This window comes from Paramormyrops kingsleyae, chromosome 5, assembly GCF_048594095.1.
Source record: "Paramormyrops kingsleyae isolate MSU_618 chromosome 5, PKINGS_0.4, whole genome shotgun sequence".
Taxonomy (NCBI): Eukaryota; Metazoa; Chordata; class Actinopteri; order Osteoglossiformes; family Mormyridae; genus Paramormyrops; species Paramormyrops kingsleyae.
The window spans coordinates 16,266,343-16,292,402 of NC_132801.1; the positions used below are offsets into that span (position 1 = coordinate 16,266,343).

General features: G+C 49.7%; 1 protein-coding gene across 6 annotated transcripts; it reads right to left on the reverse strand.

Annotated features, from left to right (window-relative positions):
• Positions 1–1,788: 1,788 nt before the first annotated feature.
• On the reverse strand, positions 1,789–25,248 carry fasn (fatty acid synthase). 6 transcript variants are annotated; one of them, XM_023822683.2, is made up of 43 exons: positions 21,501–22,744; positions 20,397–20,536; positions 19,845–19,997; positions 19,419–19,592; positions 19,010–19,210; positions 18,772–18,894; positions 17,723–17,838; positions 17,260–17,394; positions 16,703–17,171; positions 16,232–16,419; positions 15,610–15,799; positions 15,230–15,324; positions 14,920–15,054; positions 14,493–14,696; positions 14,280–14,395; positions 14,000–14,175; positions 13,654–13,845; positions 13,488–13,568; positions 13,197–13,385; positions 12,921–13,100; positions 12,217–12,420; positions 11,394–11,707; positions 10,236–10,616; positions 9,992–10,156; positions 9,771–9,886; positions 9,426–9,580; positions 9,064–9,267; positions 8,834–8,984; positions 8,540–8,718; positions 8,143–8,262; positions 7,914–8,036; positions 7,604–7,827; positions 7,326–7,524; positions 7,068–7,219; positions 6,876–6,967; positions 6,404–6,801; positions 5,569–5,763; positions 5,262–5,489; positions 4,701–4,912; positions 3,893–3,991; positions 3,552–3,803; positions 3,350–3,466; positions 1,789–2,015 (listed from the first exon to the last, which is right to left on the reverse strand). In XM_023822683.2, exons 1-43 carry the CDS (start codon positions 21,527–21,529, stop codon positions 2,013–2,015), a joined length of 7,569 nt encoding a protein of 2,522 aa, XP_023678451.2. In that variant the 5' UTR covers positions 21,530–22,744; the 3' UTR covers positions 1,789–2,012. The 6 variants fall into 6 exon arrangements, with proteins under 6 accessions (XP_023678451.2, XP_023678453.2, XP_023678452.2 ...); XM_023822685.2 differs by lacking the exon at positions 21,501–22,744 and adding an exon at positions 24,859–25,248 and having other exon boundaries at positions 1,789–3,466; XM_023822684.2 differs by lacking the exon at positions 21,501–22,744 and adding an exon at positions 24,744–25,247 and having other exon boundaries at positions 1,789–3,466.
• Positions 25,249–26,060: the final 812 nt, after the last annotated feature.

Consider the following 26,060-nt stretch of genomic DNA (forward strand, 5'->3'; position numbering starts at 1 on the left):
GTATTTAATTTATATAATTAATTAGTTAATTTATGAATATATGTTTCTATGTATTTTGATCATATATTGTTCAAAGTGAATAGTGATCTTTTTTTTTTCTCAGACATAAAATTGTATACAGTACATTTTTTGTCACTGGAGATTTTGCTAAGTGATATATTAAATTATTGTGGGTGGTGTCCCTTGATCCTGGTCATGGTGAAGTAATAGAAAAGTTCTGCAGTTGATCTTTACTTTTTAAATAGTTTTACAGGTTGATAAATGTCTCATTTGTTAATTTTTTCCAGTGAAACAATAACTGTGAATGCTGTGCAGACATCCTGCACAGTGAGACTCCACTGGATACGGTACTGGACTGGTTTGACCTCCTGGGTTCTCCTGCTCCTGTGGTCTGACATCCTGGACTCATCTGAGCAGGAGAACCCAGAATGACTGGCCACAGAAGCAGGAGAACTCATAATGACCAACCAAAAGAGTAGGACAGGGGTGGCCAATCTTATCCGCAAAGGGCTGGTGTGTATGCAGGTTTTTGCTGCAACTCCCTAATTAGAGGACTGATTGGCTGAAGAGTCCTCACACCTGGGTTTGAACAGCTGACCTACAGGTTATCCCAAAAACCCGCATACACACCGGCCCTTTGCGGATAAGATTGGGCACCCCTGGAGTAGGAGAACCAGGAGGTCAAACCACAGGAGTAGAACCCGGGCCATCAAAACAGCCCAGCACCATATCTAGTGGAGCCTCAGTGAAGCAGAATGTCTCCTACTCCTCTGATCAGCCCTTATCAGTTCTCCTGCTCTTCTGGTTTGATCTCCTGGGTTATCCTGTTCCTCTGGCTAGCCCTTATGGGTTCTCCTGTTCCTGTGGTCTGACCTCCTGGGTTTTTCTGCTCCTCTGGCCAGCTCTTATGGGTTCTCCTGCTCCTGTGGTCTCACTTCCTGGTTTTTCCTGCTCCTTTCACCTGATTGCCTGGGATTGCTTGAGCTCTATTCTTCCTCCACCTGAAAACTTCAGAAAATTCTGCCCTGCTAAACATGTAGTGTGTTTCTTGATGAACCGGTGACTCTCCACTTTATTTCAAACCACTGGGGCCTGATCAGTTACTGTCCTGCACACACCTGCATACTTCCTGTATTTTGATTACTTTTTTTTAATTCTCCTCTTTTATCTGCGTCCTGTTCCTCTATCTTCATCTCTTTCCTTCTTACCCTTGTCTGCCTCTCTCTTTTTCTGTATGTTCTAACCCCCACATTTCTCATTTTACTTTCAGGTATCAGATTCCTCCTTCCTGTCATTGATCTCCACCCTCTGCCATGCAAATACCCTGTAAACTGTCACCTGAAAGCCACCCAGAAGGCTTCCTCTGAACTGCTCACCCTACCATCCCAGTTTCCACGGTGAATCAATTCTGCTTCTTATTCTTAATGGCTGCCTTTTGTATCCAACCGAATCATTATCTTTGTTAATACTTTTTTGGTCAGTACATAATTCCACATATTAGTGTTGATGTCTTTGTAATTATGGTGAAATGCAGAGAATAGTACAAATACACCATTCTGACAATATTAAGATTATAAAGCAATTGTCTTGATGGAAACTCAATACAAACTACGGAATATAAATTTGCATTTGGAAACATAGCAGGTGAGTCATACCAACCCAAGACAGACAGACACTATACACACGTTAAATAAACAGACAACTGCTAAACTGTCCAGGATTACTTTGAAGCTGAAATTACACATGTATGTATGTTTAATGCTCAGAAATAAAGACAAGGAATCAACATCATTTTGAGATGCTATTTTATTTCAACTAGTACAATAAATACTTCAGAAATTACATAATAGAATTTAAAAAAAAATAATAAAAAACTTGAGAGGCAGTCCATTGTTTCTCCTTTACGCTTTAAATTGGAAGTCATCTAATTCTTCACCGACTTGATTAAAAGTCTCAGAAATCAGATCAGTCGTTTTGGGACCCTCCTCCCCTTACATTCTCCAGTTTGTGGGTCACTGTCAGGAAAAGAATGTTTTCAGGTAACGCTTTATTCTCTGTGAAAGGACACCTCTGGGCTCACCAGGCTAGTGCTGTGTGATGCACCAGCCCTCTGCTATCCAGCTTCCACGATCCACCACTCTGCATCGGTGCAGCTTATTCAGACTTCAGGCATATTTTCAAACAGCTTCAGTTTAGTAACCTTGGTCCAGCTTATTCTTCAAATATCATTAGTCAGTTTTTTTTTTTTTTTTTTACATTCACAGAATTTTGCATCAAACAAAAGAAAAAAACACTAATGAAATACATTTTACGCATTAAATAGCCAGAAATACCGTTACATTAAAACAGCAGTGTGACCTACAGCAGTATTTTTTTTAGAGCATGTACCATATTTTCCAGACTTTGTCAACACACAAGGTAGAGAAGAACAGGTACAGAAGATCAACTGGTCCTCCTAAAGTTTAAGTCATATGAAACAGACAGTGCTGTTCAGAAACACTGAGGGGGGTAACACTGCAAAGCAGAGTAATTTGGCAAATCCTCACTATCTGCACCATGCAAGCCAGAGAGGTCAGTTTCAGTCACTTCACATATGAGCTCAGCTGCTTGCACACGTTCATTAGAGACAAAACCATTCCAACCATTTCTGTTACTCCCAAGATGCTTCCTGGGCGCTGTACTTTTCCCCATATGGAAATACTCTGATCAATAGCCCACATGAAATTCTGTACGGACTCCAAGACTGTGCAGCACCTTTGCAAGGCAATACAACCAACACAAAGTGGTGTGTATGTATTCAGTGACACCCAGAAAGACAAAGATGCCCTCTTAGTAAAATAAAGTCTTCATGCAAATGCTACTTTTGACTGGTCTAATCACACTTTACTTTAAGGTCGGGGTTAATGACGTCCGCATCATCAGGGCTGGCGGAACGTTTCCTTACAAAAGTTCCATCGATTGAAGCAGTGTCGCCCTTTAGCAGACAGTCATCATCGTAATCTGAGCATGTGAGTGGTTAATAGGTGGTCATGTGACCATGCACCATGAGTATGCTTTCAGAAGGTGAGCTTCTAAGCTGTACCTTTACAAAACCAAAACAGACAATACAAAAAAGAGGGATAAAGGAGAACATGGAAGGAGAGCAGAGGCGGAGAAAGCGGACAGATTAAGGCTGAAACGTATGTCCGGATAACATCCTTCCAGGAAACCACAAAAAAATAAAACAAATACAGCAAGAGAAGGAAGAGAAGGCTGATGACGTAGCAGACCCGCTCGCTGCCGTCCCAGTGCCCGTCCCCCCCCCTGGCCGGGACAGGACAGAGCAGAGCTAACCCTCTCTGGCACTTACGCGGGGCTCTGCCAGTGAGCTGTGAATGATGCCAGTGATAGAATCCACACCCTCGCCCTCCAGGAAGGTGCGGTGGTCCCCCTCGATGACGTGCACCGACAACTTCCCATCACAGACCTGGAGGTCAAACGTGTGACAGGTGAGGAAAGGAAAACAACACCGACCCCCCCCCCCCCAAAGCCCTGCAGGTAGGGGGCCTCACCTCATGCAGCCGGTAGTCGGCGCCCAGGCCGTCGCCATACTCAGTGCTGGTCTTGGCCCTCAGGAGGGCAACGCTGCCGTGGTACTTGGCTGCCGGAACGTAGCGGTCGGCGGCCTTCAGCTTGTAGTAGAAGGCAGAGGCGGCGAAGTGCAGCGAGGCGCGGCTCACGTGCTTGTGGCTGGACGTGATCAGGTCCACGGCCACATTCACTCTGGCCTCCAGGTCCGACAGCGGCAGCAGGGTCTCCAGGAGCTGTAGCGAGGCGAGTGGGCTGTCAGTGCACGGCGCCCCCTGGTGGGAGAATGTGGAAACACACTGCCTGCATTTGTCTGGGGACTCACCTTGTTATACTCCATTCCAGTGAACTGCTGGATAAAAGCACAGAGGGCCTCCGTCTCAGCTTCAGACTCTTTACCCGGGGTCAGCTTTGCTCTGTAGCTCTGTGCACAGAACATGGAGAATCAATAACCCATAGCAGCCACTTCGTCAGGCTTCTGTTCTTTTAAACACAAAGAATAATATCTGGGCCGAGGATGAAGGGCAACGAGCAGGAAGGAAGAAAAGGAAAATTACTATTAGGGCTATCAAAATTAACTAGTTAATTATTTTAATCGCAAAAATTAACGAGTTAAAATAATGCGATTAACGACATCACGCAGTGCATTAAGGGGCAACCATATAAGCCATATAAATAAGCCATTATATACACCATTTCCCGGAGGAACCTTCCCGAGGGATTAATAAAGTTTATCTAAATTGTCTTTCATGACCTACTACATTGTTATATGTACATCCTTTGTGATTATTCATTAATTCATTAATCATTAATGAATAATAGTGATTGATTTTACATTTAAAAATATGCATAACAAGCTTTAGTCTTGAGAAAAACGATTCATAACAAAATGTATGATTAATTAGTTTAACTGATTGACAGCCATAATTACTATTAACCAAGGCTGATTCCGGGAGGGGGGGGGGTCCACATCCACATCATTTGTACTAAATGTGTAGGGAAATACAGGACAATTTGCTACTACTGTATTTCGGGGGGGGGGGGGGGAAATGCCCTGAGAATCACCTATGCTGCCAAACAACCTAAGTAAAAGGTAAAGTAAAAAGGGAGTGAAAACCAGCCCCCCCCCTCACCTGGGTGTACGCCGCCACGTAAGAGTGCGAGCCGTCAAACAGGAAGAGCTGCTCCACGGATCGACCAGCAGCCTGCAGCTGCGAGCACATCTCAAAGGCCACACAGGCTCCGAAGGAGTAGCCAGCGACGCGGTACGGGCCGTCCGGCTGCACCTGCCGCACGCACTCCACGTAATAGGAGGCCAGACTCTGGATGCTGTCCAGCGGGGCCGCTTGGGGGGGGCAGAGGAAAGGAGCAGTCATTCAGTACGGGGAGGGGACACTGCTACCATATAGTGCAAGCTGACGGGCTAGACCTCATCACCCAAACAAAGCATTCAACAAGGTTACGGTGAAGTTTCCATCTGACAGCTCAGCTGAGAAATTTAACTTAAGTGGCTTTTTACCCATTTATACATTTTTCTGGTGAAACACTAACACCAGGGACCTCGCTTGTACTGAAGTAGCTGCCTTCGAGATACGAGTCCATTTCCTACTTCCTGTTTTTGGCAGAATTAACTGATTGAGGTGATTACCGCACCACCTAAGCGGAGTCACGGCTCGGGGTGGGGGGTGGGGTACCTTTGGTGCACTGCAGGCCGTAGCAGGGCACGCTCAGCTTGGCGGTCAGCGTGCGGAAGGCGGTGATGGAGCCCTCGATGGGGTGCACCAGGAAGAGAGGCCTCTCAGCGCTCTCAACCTCATTCAGTCGCGTGACCGTGGGCCCGTCGGGATTCACCAGGAGCTGGCTCAGGTCGGCGTCCAGCAAGGCACCGGCACCGCCCTTCCTCAGCGGGGAAGCCCGAGAGTCTGCAAGGGGGCAGAGAGAAGACACGTGTATCTCCATACCAGGTCCAAGACTTGTGGCTAGACTCGAATCGGCGTTGACCCTCACCCTCGGTGCCTCCCTGCTGGCTGGATAGCTCACGCAGCTTGTTAATGGTCAGCTGGCGGATCTCCCGCATCGCCATGACGATGTCGTAGTCCCGCTCCAGAGTCTGCCGGACCTCCACGCCCATGAGGGAGTCCAGACCCAGGTCGGCTAGGGAGGCGTCAGCATTCAGGCTGCTCACGTCACGCACACCTGTGGCCGAACGAGGAGGACAGAGTGTGAGGTCAAAAGTGTATGCATGTGTGTGTGTGCGTGTGCCTGCGTGACAGAGTGCAATCATGTAACTTAATTCACTGTTTTTGACCAAGCAGGGCTTTGAAATATTTATATTACATACTCAAAATGACACATTAAATGTACAATGCAACTCAAAGAGCACATTGTTCTACGGGTCAGATTTCACAGCAACTGCAAAAATGGGCGCATTTCTCCGATGCAGCTTGATGCGCGTTTTCCCCTCAGATTTGGATGTGAAAACACCTGATATTTAAACCGGAGGAATTATGACTTGACTTCAACGCCAGCGGAGGAGAGTCAACAGGGGCAGGGAGATGCTCGAATAATTTCAGAAGGATTAGGGACATTCCACTGCGAGTGGGGAGTGCCAGACTCTCCATTACACCACTGGCTTCAGTACAGTACGGGATGTGTACCAGAGTGTTCCAGGACCGACGTCCCTGCAGAAGTTCATCCAAGGTCACAGAGAATCATCCTCAACATATGCTTTTAATTTGCAGGTATATTATAAACTGCCTCTCCCCCCACACACATCAGTGGTACATCCCAGATTGGCGCCCACGTTCAGGGGACTCCGGGTGAGATGCTCACGTACCCAAGATGTGAGCCACAGCCTCCACCAAGTCCCTCTGGCCTCCACCCTCGCCCTTGGCGGCCGCCACCCGCTCGGCCAGCACGAAGCTGGACATGACTGGCTTCGGCTGGTTCAGGAAGCGGTCCAGCACCTCCAGGCAGGAGGAGATACGCTGCGGCAGGGTGCCGCCTATGACTGTGTCGTTGCTGCCCATGGTCTCCAGGACCACGCCCACGTCGCCGATGGCGCCCCACTGCACCGCCAGGCCGGGCAGCCCGTCGTGCCGCCGCTGCTCGCACACGCGCTCCATGGTGGAGTTGGCGAAGCCGTAGTTGCTCTGACCGGCGTTGCCGCGACCGCAGCTCACAGAGGAGAAGGTGACGAAGTGCCGGAGCTCGGGACAGCGGTCCCGGGTCACCCTGTGAAGCAGAGGGACGCGGTCAGGTCCCGCTCAGCAGCACTGAGCGCAGGCAGGGCGGGAGCGGCACCCTACCTGTCCAGGTAGATGGTCCCGTCGTACTTCGGCTGGCAGACCTGCTGGAAGTGCTCCGGTGTCAGGTTCTCCAGCATGCCGTCCTTCAGCACCTGGGAGTGGAATCAGGGTCACATTTGAAGTACTAAGCTTCCCTCAAAGTCAAAAGGTGCCAGGCACTCCTGGGCTGTGGCAGAAGATGGCGCTCTGTACCATGGCGAGGTGAAAGATGCCCCCAACAGGACCAAGCTGGGCCGCCTCAGTGATGAGCTTCTGGGCGCCCTTCAGGGAGCCAACGTCCCTGGTGGACACCAGCACTTGGATACCCATGGCCTGCCACTCCTGTACTCTCTTAGCTTGGTACCCTAGGGGGAACAACAATCATTTTACTGGGAAGGCCATTTTTTATTTTATTTTTTTAAGTTTATGACAAAGGCTCTACAGCCAACACCTTTGCCAGTCCACCTTTACCGTTGCGGATTCCTGAGCGAGACGTCAGCACCAGTTTACGAGCTCCTCTCTCGGTCAGCCAGTGGGCCAGCTCCAGGCCGAAGCCACCCAGGCCTCCAGTGATGATGTAGGAGAGGGAGGCAGGGCAGTAGGTGCGGCAGATGGCGGGCAGCGAGAGCGGGGCGGCCTCCACAGCCGCGGAAGGTTCCTCTGTGCGTACCTGTAGAAACACTGGCGTGAAAAGCTGCGTTGTCCTCGCATCGCCAGCGGGGAAAGGCGGAGCCGGACAGCAGCCTTACCTGCAGCAGCACCTTGCCGATATGCCTGCCCTGAGCCATGTAGCGGAAGGCCTCTTCCACCTGGTCCCTCGCAAAGACAGTGGTGCACAGTGGCTGTACCACGCCCGCCGTGATGCCCTCCCGTAGGAGCTGTGACACTTCCTCCCACTCCCTGTTGCCCTCCTCGAAGAGGGCATCCAGCAGGATGCCATGGAAAGCCACATTCTTTAGGAAGAGCGCCATCCCTGTGGTGGGAGGCCAGAACACTGGTTGAGGGTGCATCGTCGGGGGTGAGGCAGAAGCAGGGCCTGGAAGGGAGGCTTTGGCTCACCTAGTGGGGAATTGTTGGACAGGTCGTACTTTCCGATCTCCAGGAAGCGGCCGTGCCTGGCCAGGCAGCGAAGGCTAGCCAACAGCTTCTCCTCAGCCAGAGAGTTGAGCACCAGGTCCACTCCTGAAGGACACACACGCAGTCAGCGGCCGCTCAGCAGTGCCGGGATTTGTCTTCATTGCCAGCTGTGCTAGCCAAGCGCCGTTCCACCAGAGGAATCTTTACTCACCCTTCCCTTTCGTGTGGAGCAGAACATGCTGCTCGAAGGAGGTGTCTCTGGAGTTGGCGAAGGACTCGGCCGTCAGCTGCGGGAAGCGCTCCTGCAGGTAGGCCCGCTTCTCGGTCGACCCTGTTACAAAAGATCAAAGGTCAGGAGGTCGACTCCGACCAGAACTTGCACAACACAGATATCACTCTCTCTAAGATTGGTCGACTTAAGATATTTCAATTTTACGATTGACAGCGTTTGTTTACCCATTTATCATATCAAACTCGATATTTTCCACTTAAGATTAATTCATCGGGACATAACCCCGTCATCAGTTGCCGAGCTCGAACACGAGAAGTGTCAGCACTGTTGTACTTTGATCACGTTTCACCATCGCAGGATGACTGGAGGCACCCACCCACTGTGGTGAAGACGCGGCAGCCCTGGCTCAGCGCGATGCCGATGGCGGCCTGGCCCACGCCGCCGGACCCTGAGTGGATGAGCACACTCTCGCCGGGACGCAGTCTTCCGCGCACCACCAGGGCGTAGTAAGCAGTGGCGTAGACCACAGGCACCGAGGCTGCCTGCTCCAGAGTCCTGCCAGGGAGAGCACACCCCCATTAACATGTGGCCACACTCGGGGCCCACACCAGCCGGGTCACACCCTTCGGCGCCGCAGTTAGACGGCATGCCAAAGCCGTCCTGCCCTCACCAGCTGGAGGGCATGTCCCACAGGAAACGCTTGTCCGCATCCACACAAGTGGCCAGGCCCTTGGCGGGAAGGAGGCCCATCACGCGCCGCCCGCTGGGGTCTCGGCCTGAGAACTCCATTCCCAGCATGCACTGCTGCAGGGCCAAGTCTCCTGTAGATGATGGAAGGCGTATGAGAAGACAGACAATGCCAGGCGCTTAATGAGGGACACGTGAAAAGGTTGAGCGAACCTGGGATGGCGTCTGGTGGCAGTTTGCCGGTGGCCAGCATGATGTCACGGAAATTCAGGGAGGAGTAGTAGACACGGCAGAGCTGCACATGGGGGCTGTCGGGGGTGAAGTGGCGCAGGGGGGATACGATCCAGCGCAAGGATGACAGGTCCCCACGAGTCAGCACATTGACGTAGGCCTGTTCTGTGGGCTCCTCGCTCAGCTCTGTGGGCGCGCGCACACACACACACACACACACACACACACACACACACACACACTGTAAAGCACGACATCACAGCTGCACAGCACTGGTCTAACTGCCCACAGCCTGGTCCTAACTGCTTAGTGAGCTCCATATCAGCAAGCAGACAGATCCTCACCCTGGGGGATGAGCTGGTGCCTGAAGACGCCCCACTGACCATCACGGTACACATTGATGCTCAGGTCCCTCTCCAGGAGAGACTGCATGTCTTTGTGTGACGGAAGCAGGGAGGGGGCCGCAGAAGACCGCATCAAGTTGGACACGAATGCGCACCTTCGGAAGCAGAGAAGAAGCAGGTCAGTTTGTAACATGCATGCGGTGCCCCTTATATTTTGAATGTACAGTAGCATTAGCATTCTAAGTGTAGCATTATCCAAGTGTAAAGCCCAGTCTAAAGCTACATACAATTAGCAGAGCAGTATTCATGCATTAGCCTAGCATTAGCATAATGTAGCATTCGCACCTTATGCGGTTGCCGCCTGGTTCTTGTCGGAGGCAGTTGACCATCCCCACCACCCCAGAGTGTGCCTGGGTGGCAGTGAGCCACACGCGGCTCTCTGAGGGCTCAGCCAAGATAGACTGGGGGGGGGGGGGGGGGGGGGGGACAACAAACAAGGTGGCTAATGAGGCAAAAGAGAGAGAAAAAAAAAAAAAAAAAAACTCATACTACATCTCACTAGTTACCTTGAGTTTTTCCACCCATTGATAGTCGGTGGAGTCCACAGGCAGGAAGAGGGGCTGTGTGCTGGGGCTCTGACGGCGGCACAGGAACAGCACGGAGCCATAGAACGATTTCTTCATGGCGGCCACATGGAGGGAGGCCTTGCTGAATACCTTCTCCCACTCAGCCTGGTTAGCATGGAGCATGAGCGTTAGCACCTTACCACGAGGCACTGGGAGGGGCCAAAGAGAGCGAGGAGAGGCCTACCTGGGACAGCAGGGCCTGCTGGCGGCCCAAGAGGTAGGCCACCGTCTCCCCCAGCGTGTCCCCCTTAAGCATGGTGTGCAGCAGCAGGAAGCCGCCCTCCTTGGTGGCCGACGCCAGGTTGCCCAGCACCTCCTCTGGGCTGGACAGGGGGCTCGTCACACAGTTACACACCACCAGGTCGGCGCCACCAAGGCCACCGGGGGCGGGGGCTGCGTGGGGGTCCCACTGGCCGGTGGCGACACCCAGGTCCTCCAAGGACGACTGGTGGGGGGTCAGCAGGTCTTGGGTGACGTCGGTGGCCGTGTACTCCACCCGCAGCATGGGCTGAATGTTCAGGAGGCTGACGGCGCGGGAGAAAACGTGACCGTCTGCAGCGAGGGCCTGGGGGCGGAAGCGTGAAAACGGCACATTACACGCAAAGCACTGTCACACATCCCCGTAAAGTCACCCCCCCCCCCCCCCCCCCCCCGAGAGCACACACTGCATCAGTGCACAAACACATCAGGTTACATGCTCCATCCTAAATGGCACCACAACTGTTTGAATTAAACTGCAGCATTATGGTCCACAAGGGTAGCAGTGAGCACCGCTCCTACACAGGAGACCCAAAGCTGCCGGTTTTCCCTTTAATTGCCCTTAATTACTTATTTGAGTAGGAGCGATTAATGCCCAATAATGACATTACTGGGTTCCTGTGAACCAAAGTGACCAATTTTCACTCTCTGCCAAGAGTCTGAGAAGCTTCACAGTGGCAAAGTCAACAGTTTCTTATGCACAAATTAGGTTATTGCTGCTTGCAGCAGAGTGGAAACTCCTCTTTGACTCAGTGTTTGTGTTTATGAAGTTCTTATTTTGTTAATAAGAACTTAACAGTAATTGTGTAGCTGTTGGGAGGAACCCGCTCCAATACAGCTCACACTTGTACCTGATCATTCATTGGACTCTCTGCCTACCTGCACTCATGCTTAGTTGAATCCTTGATCGCACATATTTGTAATGCACTATATGCCTCACTTGGACTAAAGCATCTGCTAAAAATGTAAATGTAAAATGCTCTCAGGTACAGCTGGCTGAACACATAGTAGCCCAGCAGGAGCTCAGTTCTCCAGCGTGAGTTAACCCAAAGCCCAGCCTGGTGGCCATGCAGATCCTCCCTACCTCCAGCACCCGTATCTTGCCGGGCGTGGCGTTCTCCAGCACCGTGTCCAGGCAGTGCCGCAGGGCCACAGAGTCCAGCAGGCCGCCCAGCAGCGGGTCTTGCAGCAGGCAGTCCTTCTCCGCCCGCACCGTCTGCTCCAGCTCTGACTGCAGGTTCCCATTGAGCTCCAGAGCACACAGGGCTGACAGCAAGCGCGGGAGCCCCGGCTCGGCCTCGGCCCCGGTCAGCTGGGCCTCCATCGCCTCCTCCAGGCCGGGTATGGACAGCTTGGCCCCCTGCTGTGCGAGCTTGTGCTGCAGCCGGTGGATGAGACCTGTATACCAAGGGCCACAGGAAGTGTCATATATATATATATATATATATATATATGTTAAAGTATTCATAGAACATTCATAATGCAATCATAGAACATTCATAAGCAGCATGTAAGTATACCTTAATGTCCTAACATGCCTGCACTGCTTTAAAATACATGAATAACAAACACAATAAGTTATCTTCGTTTGTTAAGGATGTTAAGGTATACCTACATGCTGCTTATGATTGTTCTATGAATGCATTATAAAGGCATTATGAAGGCGCATTAATGTAAAGTTTTCAGAATAAGTATCTAAGGACTAAAGAGCAGGCAGCCGGCTTTGCAGTCTTTCTACATGACGATCCCAGAAGAGCTTCCGGCAGACATGTGACCTTCAGGTCCACCAAGGTCACCCCCGAGTCGTTATCATATACCACCTCTCCGCTTTCCAAGGCTGACGCATCGCTCAGCAGCAGAACTAGCAATTGGGTTTCTCGTGGAGAACCTGCGAGAGGATCACGTGCCTTTGCAGTGCCTCAGCTGCTCGCCGAGCTTCTCGCTGGTCCTCAGGCACTGCGTGTCCATGTATGGCACGAAGACAAACTCCTCCAGGGTGGGGGGGCTCTGCTGCTGCTGCCGTCGCGGCGCCACAGTGGCATGCAGGCCGGAGATCTGCACTCCGCCCGCGATAATGCTGTCCAGGTAGCGGTCCACCTGCACATCAATGGCTGCGAGAGGAGATATGAGAGAGAGATTGAAGGCTTGTCATTTGGCAGTAAGTGCAGCGTCAAAGAACACGTAAATGTTCTTACAGATTTAGTTAACAGAAATAAAATACGAAACTGCAACTAAAATTATAATTGTCGCTTCTCTAACTGAAAATAAAAACATCAGAACATATAGTTAAAATACTACTACTAGTTTTAAAATACTATTTAGCTAAAATATTGATTTGTACCCCCCAATGCCAGTTATTTTGAGGACATTAGTTACACTGTGTATTCATGTGGGAGTCTCTAAAATGAGAACTAAAAACAACTCCACAACTTAAAGTTATTAGAAATATATATTTAAAATTAAAACTAATACATCAAACACTGAAAACGAAAATAAACATAATATATAAAAATGTAATATAGAAACACTAAATTACAAATAAAATTGAAACACTGCTGCAGATATGTTGTGAGGCAATACTGCCGGGGGACGGGGGTGGGGGCGGGCGTACCCTTCTCGTTCTCCCCATACTCTCGGAACTTCTCCTCGTGTAGACGGGGATCGACGCAAACGGACCGGACCCGAGTGGGCAGCCGCAGGCTCCGGCCCGAGAGGCCCAACACCAGCATCTGCAGCATGGTGTCCAGGAAGGTCACCCAGTTACCCGTCCATCTCAGCTTGCCGCGGTCTCCTGCAGGACAGAGAGGAGGGACTCGCTCGGTTGCCGGTCAGGCAGCGAAGGGCTGCAATGGTGGGTGGTCTTAAACGATCCCCGGGGGTCCCTCACCGGTGCCGCTGGCCTCCAGGATGCCCTGGAATGTCTTGGCATAGTCATAACCCCGCAGGCGCAGCTCTTTGTAGACGTCTCCAGCCGTCAGTCCCAGTCTGGGGTCGTCCTCTGAGGTCGCTTCGGGAGTCTGGGCCACCTGAGATTGGAACGCTTCCAAAGCCTTATCCTCAAGGATGCTCACTTTGCCTGCAGACAACGGTGCCAGTGTTACCAGCAGGGGGCGCTGGTGCAGACAGTCCACGAAGAGCTGTGGTTATGGTCACTCAAGGTAGAAATAGCACGGCTTACCACTGACTGTCAGATTGCCATTCTCAGAGACCTCGAACCTGCTGGTGGCAGGCATGAGTCGGACCTCCAGCTGGACGGTGCCTGGGAGGGGTTCTGGAGTTAGATTCTGATGGGACAGTAACAGGACCCGACTCGAAGCTGGTAAGTAGTCGTGTTGCACCCTCACCGGTCTTTGGCAGGATGGTGGCCCGGTGGATGGTGATGTCCTCGAAAGTGACAGGAGTGTGCTCCATCACCGCCCCCAGGCTCCTCAGCAACGTCCTCCAGGCCAGCACCAGGTAGCCCGTGGCCGGATACAGGACGCGCCCGTCGATGCAGTGGCCCGTCAGGTAGTAGTCAGGGGACTCTGGGTTCATGTCTGCAGGAGATCATGATACATGTCATGCAAGAGACCACACACTGGACAGCAAGCGGCTCAAGAAATTCTGAAGCCATGAAGACAATCAGGCCCCGGCAGAGATTTAGGACTCTGGATCCATGACATGGTCCCTCAGAGTGCTGCTGTCGCTCACCGATGTTGTAGACTGTGGCTGAACTGGAGCCGCCAGACCCAGAGGGGAAGTTATCAGCGACCGGGACGTCCCAAGTCTGTGAATGGTCCCAGAGGATGTGGGGAGAGATGAAGGGGGTCCCGACCTGAACGGGGTACTCTATGGCCGGGTATAGCTTGTTGCTGTCCAGGTTGATTCTACCGGAGAGATGAGAAAACCAATCAGCATCCAGTGTCCAGCAGAGCGGCCAATGACGAGCAGCCGGAAGAGACAGGCGGGGAGGTCAGCGAGGAAGGCGGACCCGTTCATGTAGATCTTTCCGACGTGCGAGAGGAAGAACTCCAGGTTATTGGGGTGGCCCCTCTTCATCAGGGGCAGGATAGAGCAGGTGGATTTGAGGCTGCGTTTCAGGACAGCCTGCAGCAGGGTGGGGGGAGGGTGGACACAGAAGGTCAATGAGGTGGAGAAGGCAGCAGCAGTAGTGGATCCCAGGAGGAGTGATGAGCGTCGTTACCTGCAGTAGGGCATGGGGTGCGATCTCCACCACCACAGCGTTGTCGGGCACCACGTTCAGGCCCTCCTGGAAGAGCACGGCGCTCACCAGGTTGTTAACGTGGTACTCTGCTGAGGAATAGTGTGCCAGGGGGCTGTCCCAGTCTGCCTGCGGGATGGAGGTGCTGATCCAGCGAGCCGACCTTGGCTTCGGATTCTTAATTACCTGGGGAGATGGAGACTTTGGTTAGCCTACAGATAGTAATGGTCCAGGTGTACTTTCCTCTCAAGCAGTTCACACCTCAATAACAAGTTTTCTCTGAAGGGAAGCCCACAATGCACCAGTCCTGACTGTGCTGAGCAAGAGGATGCATGACCTTGCGGCATCCGGCCAGCAGGTGTCACTGTTGTAAAATCCAGTGTTGTATGAGGGCCGGAGAAGCTCTTACCTTTTTGAGTGCGGACAGCAGGGCAGGAGCGATGGAGGCCATGTAGTAGGAGTGGAAGGCCACACCGGCACTGCGCACTTCCTTGGCAAACACCCCACTTTGCTTTAGCTGAGCCACAAACTGGCTGACTGCTTCCTGCATACGCCGACACACGCACACAATTAATTGCCTGAGTTCGCAGACTATTTAAAAATAACAGTGAAAATGAACTGTTCTCTAGAGACAAGTGATCACATTTATGACCTCTTTTCAAACTCCATTAACAAAAGGCAGAGAGCAGGTCGGCCCAAAACGGCACAGCGCCGGTTACCTGAGGACCCGAGATCGTGACAGTGTCTTCGGCGTTGTGGCAGGCGGGCACCACCCCCTGTGGGCACTGGGCCTTACACTCCTCCCACGTCAGGCCTGTGGGGGGGGTCCATTACAGTCATGAGCTGATATTCCCATACCCTGCGATTCCTCGAGTTGTGGTAAGAAAGCGAAGGAGATACTAGAAGGTGACAGGCAGATACTGCCGATGCCCAAGTACTAATATAATTTTTGGGGAATTAGGGACACGAGGCCCTTTGGCTGTTGGTTAACAGTCCAGGTAAAACTAATAGGCTGTTGCTGCCAGCTGAACACAAACAAAACCGATCTAACAATCCAGCAGAGCGCGAGAGGGTGGGCGTCGAGGCTGGGACCCCCTACCTACGGCAGCCATTCCCCCTGCTGGCAGGTTGGCTTCCTTGATGCACCGTCCTCTCCAGTAGGCTGCCAGGATGGCCTCCTTGTGGCAGAGGGAGCCGTCGGCATAGCCGCAGGCCAGCTCGCCTACAGAGTGTCCAACGATGCCGTCCGGCACCAGGCCCATCTTCTGGAGCAGGTCGATTTGGCCGATCTGTGAAATGCAGGAGGCACGTGAGGAAGAGTCCACAAGACATTAGAGCCCAGAGACACCAGGTGAAGGGCACCGAATTCATCCATCCAGTCATCTATTTGTCTGAAATGAAGGCATTTGAACCTTTTGGCTAAAAGTTAAGTGTGCAGAACTGTGCCAAGTGTACATTAACTTAAAAAGCCATACTAGGCAGATGTAACATGATTAAACCAATTTTTCTTTGGCAGGCCACCTGATTACACAGTAAATCCTTCTGATAAAGACACTAAATAAGTGTGACTGTATAAGACAGCGGGACAGAGTTTAAATCTGGACTATTCTGGCAGCGGTCAGCAATAAAGTACATTAAAAATTAACGACGGCTGATTAAAACCCCCCTCCTCGCTGAGAATGAGCAGCGAAGGCCTGGGCAGGTCCATCAGGCCGTCTCACCTGTATGGCGGCGAGCCCCACGAACGCGTGCACCGTGTCCTCGAAGGTGCTCTCATCAGCCTCCATCAGCAGGCGTGAGACGCAGAGCCCCGTGTCCCGCAGCGCCTCGTCTGAGCGCAGGACGGACTCGCGGAATTCGGCCAGCTGCATGAGGCTGCGGCCCATCCCTGCCCACTGTGTGCCCATCCCTGCGGACACCAGGAGGTTTCAGGGGCCCGTCCCACTCCGCACACACCCAACACTGACACTCCTTCGCTTAACTTGCAACACAGGGCGTAAGGGTGGAGTACTTTACTCTTTATGGTACATTTTTACTTGACTAATTTTTTCCAGCCAAACTGGGTCAACTGAGGTGAAGCAGAAGGTGCTTAAGGGTATAACAGCAGCGCCCCTCCTCGGAGTGCTCTCCTACACCACCAGCTGCCCCAGTGTCATCATGGGAAATGCAGGATCAAGTCTGGCAGTCCTCACCTGAGCAGATGTACCAGAGAGGTCTGGATGCGGCCTGAGCTTGCTGCACCTCCATGGCATCCGCCTCGCTACCAATCAGGGCATAGCCCCTGTAGGGCATGCTGGCGGTGGGCACGGTAGAGATGTCGTTGAGGATGCTTAGAAAGCCGGCATTGCTGGCGTTGTCCCGGGCCTTCCGGACGAGCTCGTTGACGGCCTCTTCTGTGCGGCCGCACACCTGCAGGAGCCGGGGAACCGCGAGCGGGGGCTTTGTGTCTTGAGGCGCGGCCACGGGGCCCGCCGGACGCAGGATCAAATGGACGTTCGAACCTCCGAAGCCAAAGGAATTGATGCCTACGATGCCACCCTTGACGGGCAAAGGTTCGGTGACGACTCGCACCCTGCCGTCCAGCAGTGCCGGGATATCGGGGTTGGGCTCCTTGAAATGAATGTTGGGAGCCCACATGCCGTGCTCCAGGGACAGGACCACCTAAACAGCAAAGAACCCCCACCCATCCATTAGTGAAGCAGAAAGACCACCGACCTGCTTACAGCGAGCAAAGCGTCCAGCTTGTTACCTTGGCGAGAGCGGCCAGGCCAGACGCCGGCTCGGGGTGGCCCATGTTGGACTTGGTGGAGCCAATTAGCAGAGGCTCTCGCTCGGATTGACAGAAGACGCTGACAATGCCATTAACTTCTTGTGGGTCCCCAACCTGAAGGGAAATCCACAGGTTAACTTCTCATGGGACATTCACTTCTACGCGGTAACTACTGAAGTTAACAGGTGATGCTTCTGCCCGTACACGTCACGATCTGAGAACAGGGGTATCCAGCATTCCTGGAGTGACTGGACTTAAGGGCCTTGCTCAGGACAATGGTGATACAAGTGTTCTGTGGGGCACAAGATCTGAACCCACAACCTGTTGGACATGAGCATAAATTCCTAACCTAACAAGCTGCAGAGGGTGAAGATTGTATTGGAGATCAGCTGTAGGGGACCATGGAGTTGGGTCTACGGAGTCGGTGCAGCGCTAGGCTCACCTTGGTGCCCGTGCCATGGGCCTCGACGTACTCCACTTGCTCTGGGGAGATGTTGGCCTCCAGGTAGAGGGAGCGTACCAGGCGCTGTTGCATGTCGCCCGAAGGGAAGGTAACGCCTGAAGAGGATGGACACAGTGAAGCAGATTTCCTCCCATGGTTCAAAAATATGGTTGGGTGAAATGGTGACCCTAAATTCTCCATGTGACTGTGTGCTCTGCAAAGTACTGCTGTCCCATCTAGGTCACCCCATCCTTCCCAAGACAGGCTCCAACATTATCATGAATGGATACTGGATAAGCAGTTATGGTAGATGGATTGATGGATAGATGTATGGATGGACGGATGAGTGGAAGCTGGATTAGACTACTTATATCTCTTAAAAAAAAAAAATAGATGACTTCTAGTGGTCTAAACTACAAGAATAGCCTTCTAGCCTACTGCCATTTTATTGGTTAAAAAACATTTTAACCAGTAGCCATCTTAGGACACTTAAGGTCATTTTAAGGACCCTTAATTAATGAGAAAATTAGAAACTTTGACATCTAGCCATCACTCAACAGCGGTAATTTAACAAGACGACAGCCATAAAAGGTGTGATAAGCTATCGACGCGAGCAGATTGTCTATCTGCACACAGCATGTGCTTTAATTTTGACATCACGTGATTAACATATACAAGCAGCCAGAATGAACACGCAGGAGCACGTGCACATATCTGGTATACTTCAAACCATGACGCACAAGATATCACATTAGCACAAAAGGTGGAGGGGGGAGAGAGACAGGACTGCATGCAGACATCAGAGGTAATGCGAGCTGCCGGTGTCCTGGGACAAAGGCCACTGCATTCCGGACAGACGCATGATCTATGGTTGGATTTGTTTATAAACACGGCCTGCGGTGGCATCCGTGTCAAGAGTGACTGGGGAAAAGTTCTCTGTCTGTAGGAGATTGGTCATACATTTGGGGCATCAAACATCTGCTTTAAGGAGGTTTCAGCCACATGCACGTTGGCTCAAGTTTGCGCTGAGGCTCCCAGTCACTGATTACCTTGTTCTTTGTAACCATCTGTGTTGTTACCCGCGTTGATGATTGTGGCGTAAATCCTCTTTGCCATGGACCTTCTGGTCAGCAACACGGCCACAGCAGCCTCGGACCGGCAGTATCCGTCACCTGAGAATAATCGCAAGGCATCATGCTTGAGGTGCTGTGCAATTTCAGTTGATTTTCCAAGTCAATATCGCTGCCCCTCCTCCACCCCACATCCCAGAGCGACTCAACCCACTACCTGAGGAGTCAAAAGACTTGCAGCTGCCCCCAGGACTCAGCATCCCCAATTTCATAAACTGCACGGAGGTGTTTGGTTTGAGCAGCAGATTGACCCCACCCACTAGGGCGGAGTCACAGTGTCCGTGGCGAATGGCGTGGAAGGCGTTCTCCATGGCGAGCAAGCTTGAGGAACATGCCGTGTCAATGGCGGTGCTGGGACCTGCAGAACGAGCAGAGTGAAGACATACTTTGGACCGTTGACCAACAACCTCTTAGCCTCAGAGGTGAAAGTCTGTTGGTAACTTTCCAACAAGCTTAGCAAACCCTAAACACGCTCTTGGGAGGTGATTCACGTTTATTTCCCAATACAGCAGCAATACAGTAAGTTGTATACCCCTGAGGCTTTCAACAATTTGCCCCCTGCTTACCGTTAAAGTCAAAGAAGTAGGAGAGGCGGTTGGCAAACATAGCCCGCTGACAACCAGTCATGCTGTAGCCCAGGAGCTCCTCTGGATCCCGGCTGAAAGCTTCCCCAGCTTCTGAGCCACTGACGCCGATGTATACTCCTGTCTTGGACCCACGGAGGGCTACTGGATTTATGCCTGCGGACAATGAATTATGGGGGGGGGGGGGGGGGGGGGGGGGGGTGATTCTTTTGAATCTAGTTTGCAAATGATACCTAACCATTATGTTCAAACAGGCAAGGAACCATCCTAGCAGCTACAGATGTTCGATCTTGTGCAATTCACCCCAAGACCACTGAGACAGGACAGGCAACTGGTGCTTCAAGCCCTGGTGAGCTTCAGAGGAAGCCATCCAATACCTCTACTGTTCAGTATGCCAGAAGCACTCACCTCCATCTACAATGGCTTCATACGAGATCTCTAGCAAGAGTCTGAGCTGGGGGTCCATTGTGTGAGCTTGCTTTGGATGCACGCCGAAAAATGAGGCGTCGAATTTACTGATATCCTTCAGTTTTCCGTTTCTCCTGGGCAGGCCGTACAAACCTACAGGAGGCAGGAAGAACGTTACAGCCCAGCTAAGGAGCTTCATTCAGAGGTCCCTTGGCTTTTCGGGGCATCTAGGGACACAGAATATGCAGATCATCTTTCCTTTTAGGGTTTGTCTCAGAGGAGCAGAATGGATCCCTTCAATAAAGGGAAGTGAAAAGCGAACAAAGTGAAGCTCTATTCAGAGAGGAAACTACTGCCAACACTAAGGGCAGAGTAGGGGAGGGGGAAAGGAAGGAATAAAAACCCATAACAATATCCCCTACCACTGAAACGCTTCCAAACACATTTAAAATGATTTTGCACAAAGAATGACAGACGGTAATGTTATACACATGGACAGAGTACTAACTAAAGAGGAAGATATCAAGCATAACAACCAGCTCCGAGCTTCACCTGGCTTCCACCTCCTGTCGTCCTCTGTCACCATGTCCACCCCATTGAAGAGGTTCTCCCAAAACTCCTGCAGGTTGTCAGACTCGGGGAGTCTGCCCGAAATGCCAGCGATTACAATTTCCTCCATGGCGTCGAGTTCCCTGTAGGCGACAGGAGAGGGGAGTCACAGCGGTTCACCGGAGGACGAAGCAGTGTGAGAAATGCCCTCTGCGCGTGAGCCGATAGAGAACGCGCTCATGTCAAGCCAGGGAGGAGGGAAATAAATGAGTAGCTGAAATAAAAAGCGTCCCCTTTCTCCGGGAGATCAGACTGTGGGTCTGTAGTAGCTGTTCAAGCAGCCAGTGGAAGTGGCATGGGAGTCTCGCTGACCTTTGTTCCCCTCTCAGCGCTGAACAATGTGTGCTGCGGCTCGCCAGAGAGCCTCAGCTGACAAAGGGGGCACAGAAATGGCATTCCCTCTCTCACGGGGATAGAGGCCATTGCCACACAGCGTCCAGCCCCCTTCGCCCTTGTTATCCGGCCACCCAGACAAGGATAGAGCCACTGGGACTTCCAAGTGTAGAATCACGACTCGTCGTACAGGTAAATATGGAGATGCAAATGGCAGAAGATTAAAAACTGACTGTTGGGCTATTTCCCCTTAAAACGCCGAGATGCCATACAAAACGGGTGACTATCATTGTGCATATCTAATGCGGGACAGCATTTGACACTAATTGGCCAATCATCCAAATCAACGCTGTTAGTTAAGAAAAAAAATCGAGAACAAGTATTTTAGCATTCATTTGGAGAAAAGGCAGGACACACACACACAGCACATCTTGGATTACTTCATAACCCAGTTTAATGCAACCCTACATATTGCCACAGAAGATTACGACTCCTTATTGATCCAGTTTTGACATGCAGCTTTTACATGGGCCACAGTTCACATGGCCCAGCTACAGACTGACCCACAGGGTAATTCGCTTAACCAAACTCTAACCAGTAAAATCTATTTTCCATATGTACTATTCACACCCACATGAGACCCACATGTGAAATACCAGCCATGTGGTCAATAGGACTAAATAAGGTAATGAAATTGTAAATCAGTATTCGTACAGTACTGGGTGCCGGTAAAGGATTCCCATTGTGGATGAGTCACCCTTCCTTGTCTTGTCTTTGGTTGGCTCCAGAGAACAGCAGGGAAGCGGAGGAGGTCCAAACAGGTACACACAGGCATGAGGCCACACATTCCAGATACCCAGCGGGGACAGCGGCTGAGTTGAGTTGCCAGCGTGTGATCACATGGCAATTACGCACGATGCACGTCTTCAGCATGCATTCAGCAAACAAGTTTAACTGGCCTTCCTGTGATGCATTTTAATGGTGAAAAAATGTACTGTGCACTCATACAGACAGTAAAAATCTGATGGATAAATGCCCCCAATTTCTAACAAAGCACAATGCAGAGGGAGCAATGACCCAGCATCCCAATTATGCAGTATGACAGTGTTTCACTTGAGTGTTAATTATTAATCAAATACGTCTATAGTGTGTCCAAACAATAGGGAACATTTGTCATAACCAGACATGTAAAAAGATGGTGGCAAGTCACAAAAAGTAGCCATTTAAACAATCCAGGTTTATTCAGGTTCAAGGCCAGTCTGGCATCATATCGTTAAAATCTGTAACAGGTGTAGCAAATTAAAATGAACACAAGGGAAATTAAATTAATTTAATAAAACTAAAGGTCTTAATATTAAAAGTTTGATAAACTGCTCATTTTTAAAAGATGTTAAACATTAAGGGCATAAAACAAAAAAAAATGTGAAGGGACTTTTTAAGAATGTAACATCTTGAGAATTTTGTGCCATTGAGGGTCATTGTAATTCCCGTCTGCGATGCAGAATTCAGCACTTTAACACAAAGTTGTCCCCCCTCCATGAATTCTATCTGACATACTCAAGGTGAACAACTCTGCTCATCTGTGTGTACAAATTTACTAGTCATATTTTATATCAGGTGAGTAGTAACAAGCTCACTGACATGTTCATAGGTCACAGGATCACCACATGGGCGAATTTTAACGGAAACTTTGGCAGATACAATACATCTGCAGATTTGGCACATGAATGGATTTCAGGGTGCAGCATGCAGTCAGTGTGGGCAGGGCTGGTTCTAGCTATAGGCAGAATGGGTAGCTGCCTTAGGCCCGCAATTTACCAGCATTGCAGCGGAAGTGAAATGATCAATTATCTTTACAGGGGGGCCTCCCAACTAAAGCTTTGCCTTGAGCCCCTGAAAAGGTAGATCCAGCCCTGAGCATGGGCCGTATCTCGAAAGGTTGAGGCTTACTGCTACTCCTTGTGGGTAGCAATCTTCACCAGTCAGTAGAGATGCATGTGTTACATTACCAGCTGTGTAGTAAGCAATTCCAGTATATATATATATATATATGGAATGGATGAAATGTGTATGAGGAAAATTTTCGGAACAGACACCATTAAGCAGAAACTAAGGTACCAATAATTGCAATTCCATAAAATTTAAGAAGGCTCGACTATTAAATGCGCCCTCACGTTAAAGTAGATTCAGTCGGCACATTGATGACAGACGGCGCGAGAAATTCCGCACGCAACTTTTAAAATGGCCCATGAACAACAGCTCTGCAGAAATGGCTCGGATAGGCACAGACAGCACATGCCATATGCAATCATAAAACACTATATTAAAACTGCGCAGGCGTTGGTTTAAAAAATAAAATAAAAGAAACATAGGACACCTTGCATGAACTTTGCTATGCTGACGACCCTCTGGTTCGGTTTACTTTTACCGCCACTCCAGGTGGCGTAAAAAGCATCTGGAATACGTCACTTCAAGTGTTACAAATCCGTCATTGTAAAGCAGTTGATGACACTTTATTATTAATATTGGTAACTGGCATGATGCCTTGATAAACGTCCTGCAAGTCTAGATACTTAATAGGAAAGAACCATTGCTTAGATTATAGTACAGATAAGATAATTATAGGGCATGAAACTATTGCTAGTTAATAGTTAAATATTTTTTTATTTAAGGACTGACCCGACGTCACAAAAATCTGAAAATTCCCGTATCAGTGAAGGAAATTGTCAAGATTCGAAGATTCACAGTTTTACAAAAAAAAAGACACCAATTACCAACTGCAACCAACCAACGGGATCCATAAGCAAAATTCACCCTAAAAACTGCGCCACAGGGAAAAACGGGGTATAAGCAAAGTGCGATGAGAGGCGGAATCCATTTTGTTCAAACCCTTCTCAGGGATTCGGCCGGTTATCGCTTCCTCTTTGCGCTGAAACAGTTCACTTCTGTTTCTCTGCTATCCGATATTAAACGATTGCCAGAATATATACATCAAAAAGAAAGAATTAAAAACTTACCAGCGATGCACTAACATATCAAATTATCAGCCATTTTGTAGTTGAACTGCAGTGTTACAAACATGAGAATATATTTTACACGTAGTTATTTAGCGGCTTGCTCCGACATATTTGAAATTTAACATTCGGCATCAGATGTGCATAAAGAGTGATGGGCTGCGGAGAAAGAAGCTGCATTATAGATTAGTTAGCAAACTAGGAGTTGGCACTTATTCTCAGCCCAGGTGTGACTTGATGCTTCCATTTGGTTGGGATGCGCCACTTTTCCCAATATGTGTATATATATACACACAGCAATACTGCGTTGACTGCGCCCATATGTTATCCTGGGAGGGTTTTTCTTATGCCACTACATTTTTTTTTAACAGAGACCTATATTTATTATAAAGTGACTATAACACTACAACCTGATTCATCGACTAAAGATGCGAGCTGGCCTCATCTCCAGAATGTGCAAATTTGAAGGATTTCGTCGCATCGGGGTAGCCAGAAGCCTGCTTGTACATACTCGAATTACCCCCCTATTATCATTATTGATTTTCACCACTAGTTAGGCCTACATAATTCATTCATTCATTCGAGGTACCCAAAGCGGAATATCATATTCGTAACTGCGCCAAGCCGCAAGCTATCCGGCTAGCTCGCCACCACGGGGTTAGCAGATAAACAAGTGGAAGGGTGCTTATTTATTTAACAGCGACCGAATACATCTATCGCTTATTTAGCTTTAAGCATCGTCTTAGCTCTGGTTTCAACGCGAAAACACATCCTACGTTACCAATCGCCAAAACACACATTCCCGTTAAATCGAGCATCGATCTTTCCATGTCGTTCCTGTCGGTAAATAGCTACCATCTGGCCGGAGCTTTAGGAAACCGGTATTTTGGCCGCGACATGTTACCACTCCTTTAGAAATGAATGGGGATGCGAATACACTCACCTGCGGTAATATCCTTAACCAGCGCAAAATATATATATATATTCTTCAAAAACCGTCAAAGGAGATAATGTCGGAGCCTTAATCTCAGGATGTTTCTTCTTAGGATGAGACTAACCTGGATCCTCGCTACAAACCGGTTACAATCGGCTGCCTCCTCCTGGATTTCTCTCGCTGGCTTGATTCTCTTTCTCTGTTTAATTTAAATGTCTGACATGCTCTATGGCCACGCCACATGGGCTGACGGCTTGGCTCTGCTCAACAGTCCAATGAGAAAGAAGGCTGGGCTCCCAGACAGTCGGCGATGGGGTGACATCCAACCGCCTCTGTGGATTCATTAAAAAACTCTGAAAACCCCGTTTGACACAGGTTACTCAAGTTCGACGCTGAGTAAACGCGGTTCTACCCGGCCGCACAAGTATTTCAACAGTCAACGCCAAATTCAGCCCAAATCGCGGTTGCGAGGTCAAAAAAGATCATTCAGACTGCATTTCGAAACTGCGATTACGTTGTTATAGGGGCTACGAAATCACTGATAGGATTTTCTGTTTTAAATTTAACGTACATCATTCGACACTCAAACAGCGAGTTAATAATACCCGCACATCAGTTACAGTACTTTTAGTTTTAATTCAGTGTTTTTCTTTTTCGTTTTAATTGCAACGGCGTACGTACCTGGAAGAGATTCAACGTGACTACACTAAAGGTACTTGTTTAAAATGAATTTATTTAAATGGAATATTTAGGGAACTCTAGTGTAGTGTACAAGTTTTGCAAATTCTCATGCTTTTAGCTGTAAGTTGTCATACTCCAGAAGGCCTTTACTCTGCTAAATCTTAGTATTACGGTGCAATATGACTTTACGAAATAGAGTATGAGGAATATGTAGCAAAGTTAAGAATATTGTGCTGCTTGGTAAATTAAACCTTTTATAAATGATTCCTGGTGGCGTGTAGACATTTCCTTTACGCATCTTAGACAGAATATTAACATTTTAAGTAGCGACACATTATAACTAGTGTCAGCTGTAAAAGCAAGCATGACATTTGTTTTTCTTTGTTGTGATCAATATTTAAGCCATGTCCTACTTGAGGAGAAGGTATTCCAAAGATACTTTGGATTTGGAAAGGTTTCATTGTAAATTTACTCGGGAAATAAGGCTTAGAAAACTCTTCATGGAGCACATTGTGCCGCCCTCTAGAAGCTGCAATATTCCTATCAGGTGCACAGATTAACCAATCAGAGCATGGGGGTGTGTAGGCTTATCCAATCGCAGTGAATGCAAGGGAGTTGCTAGGAGATAGGGTGATGTTATGACAT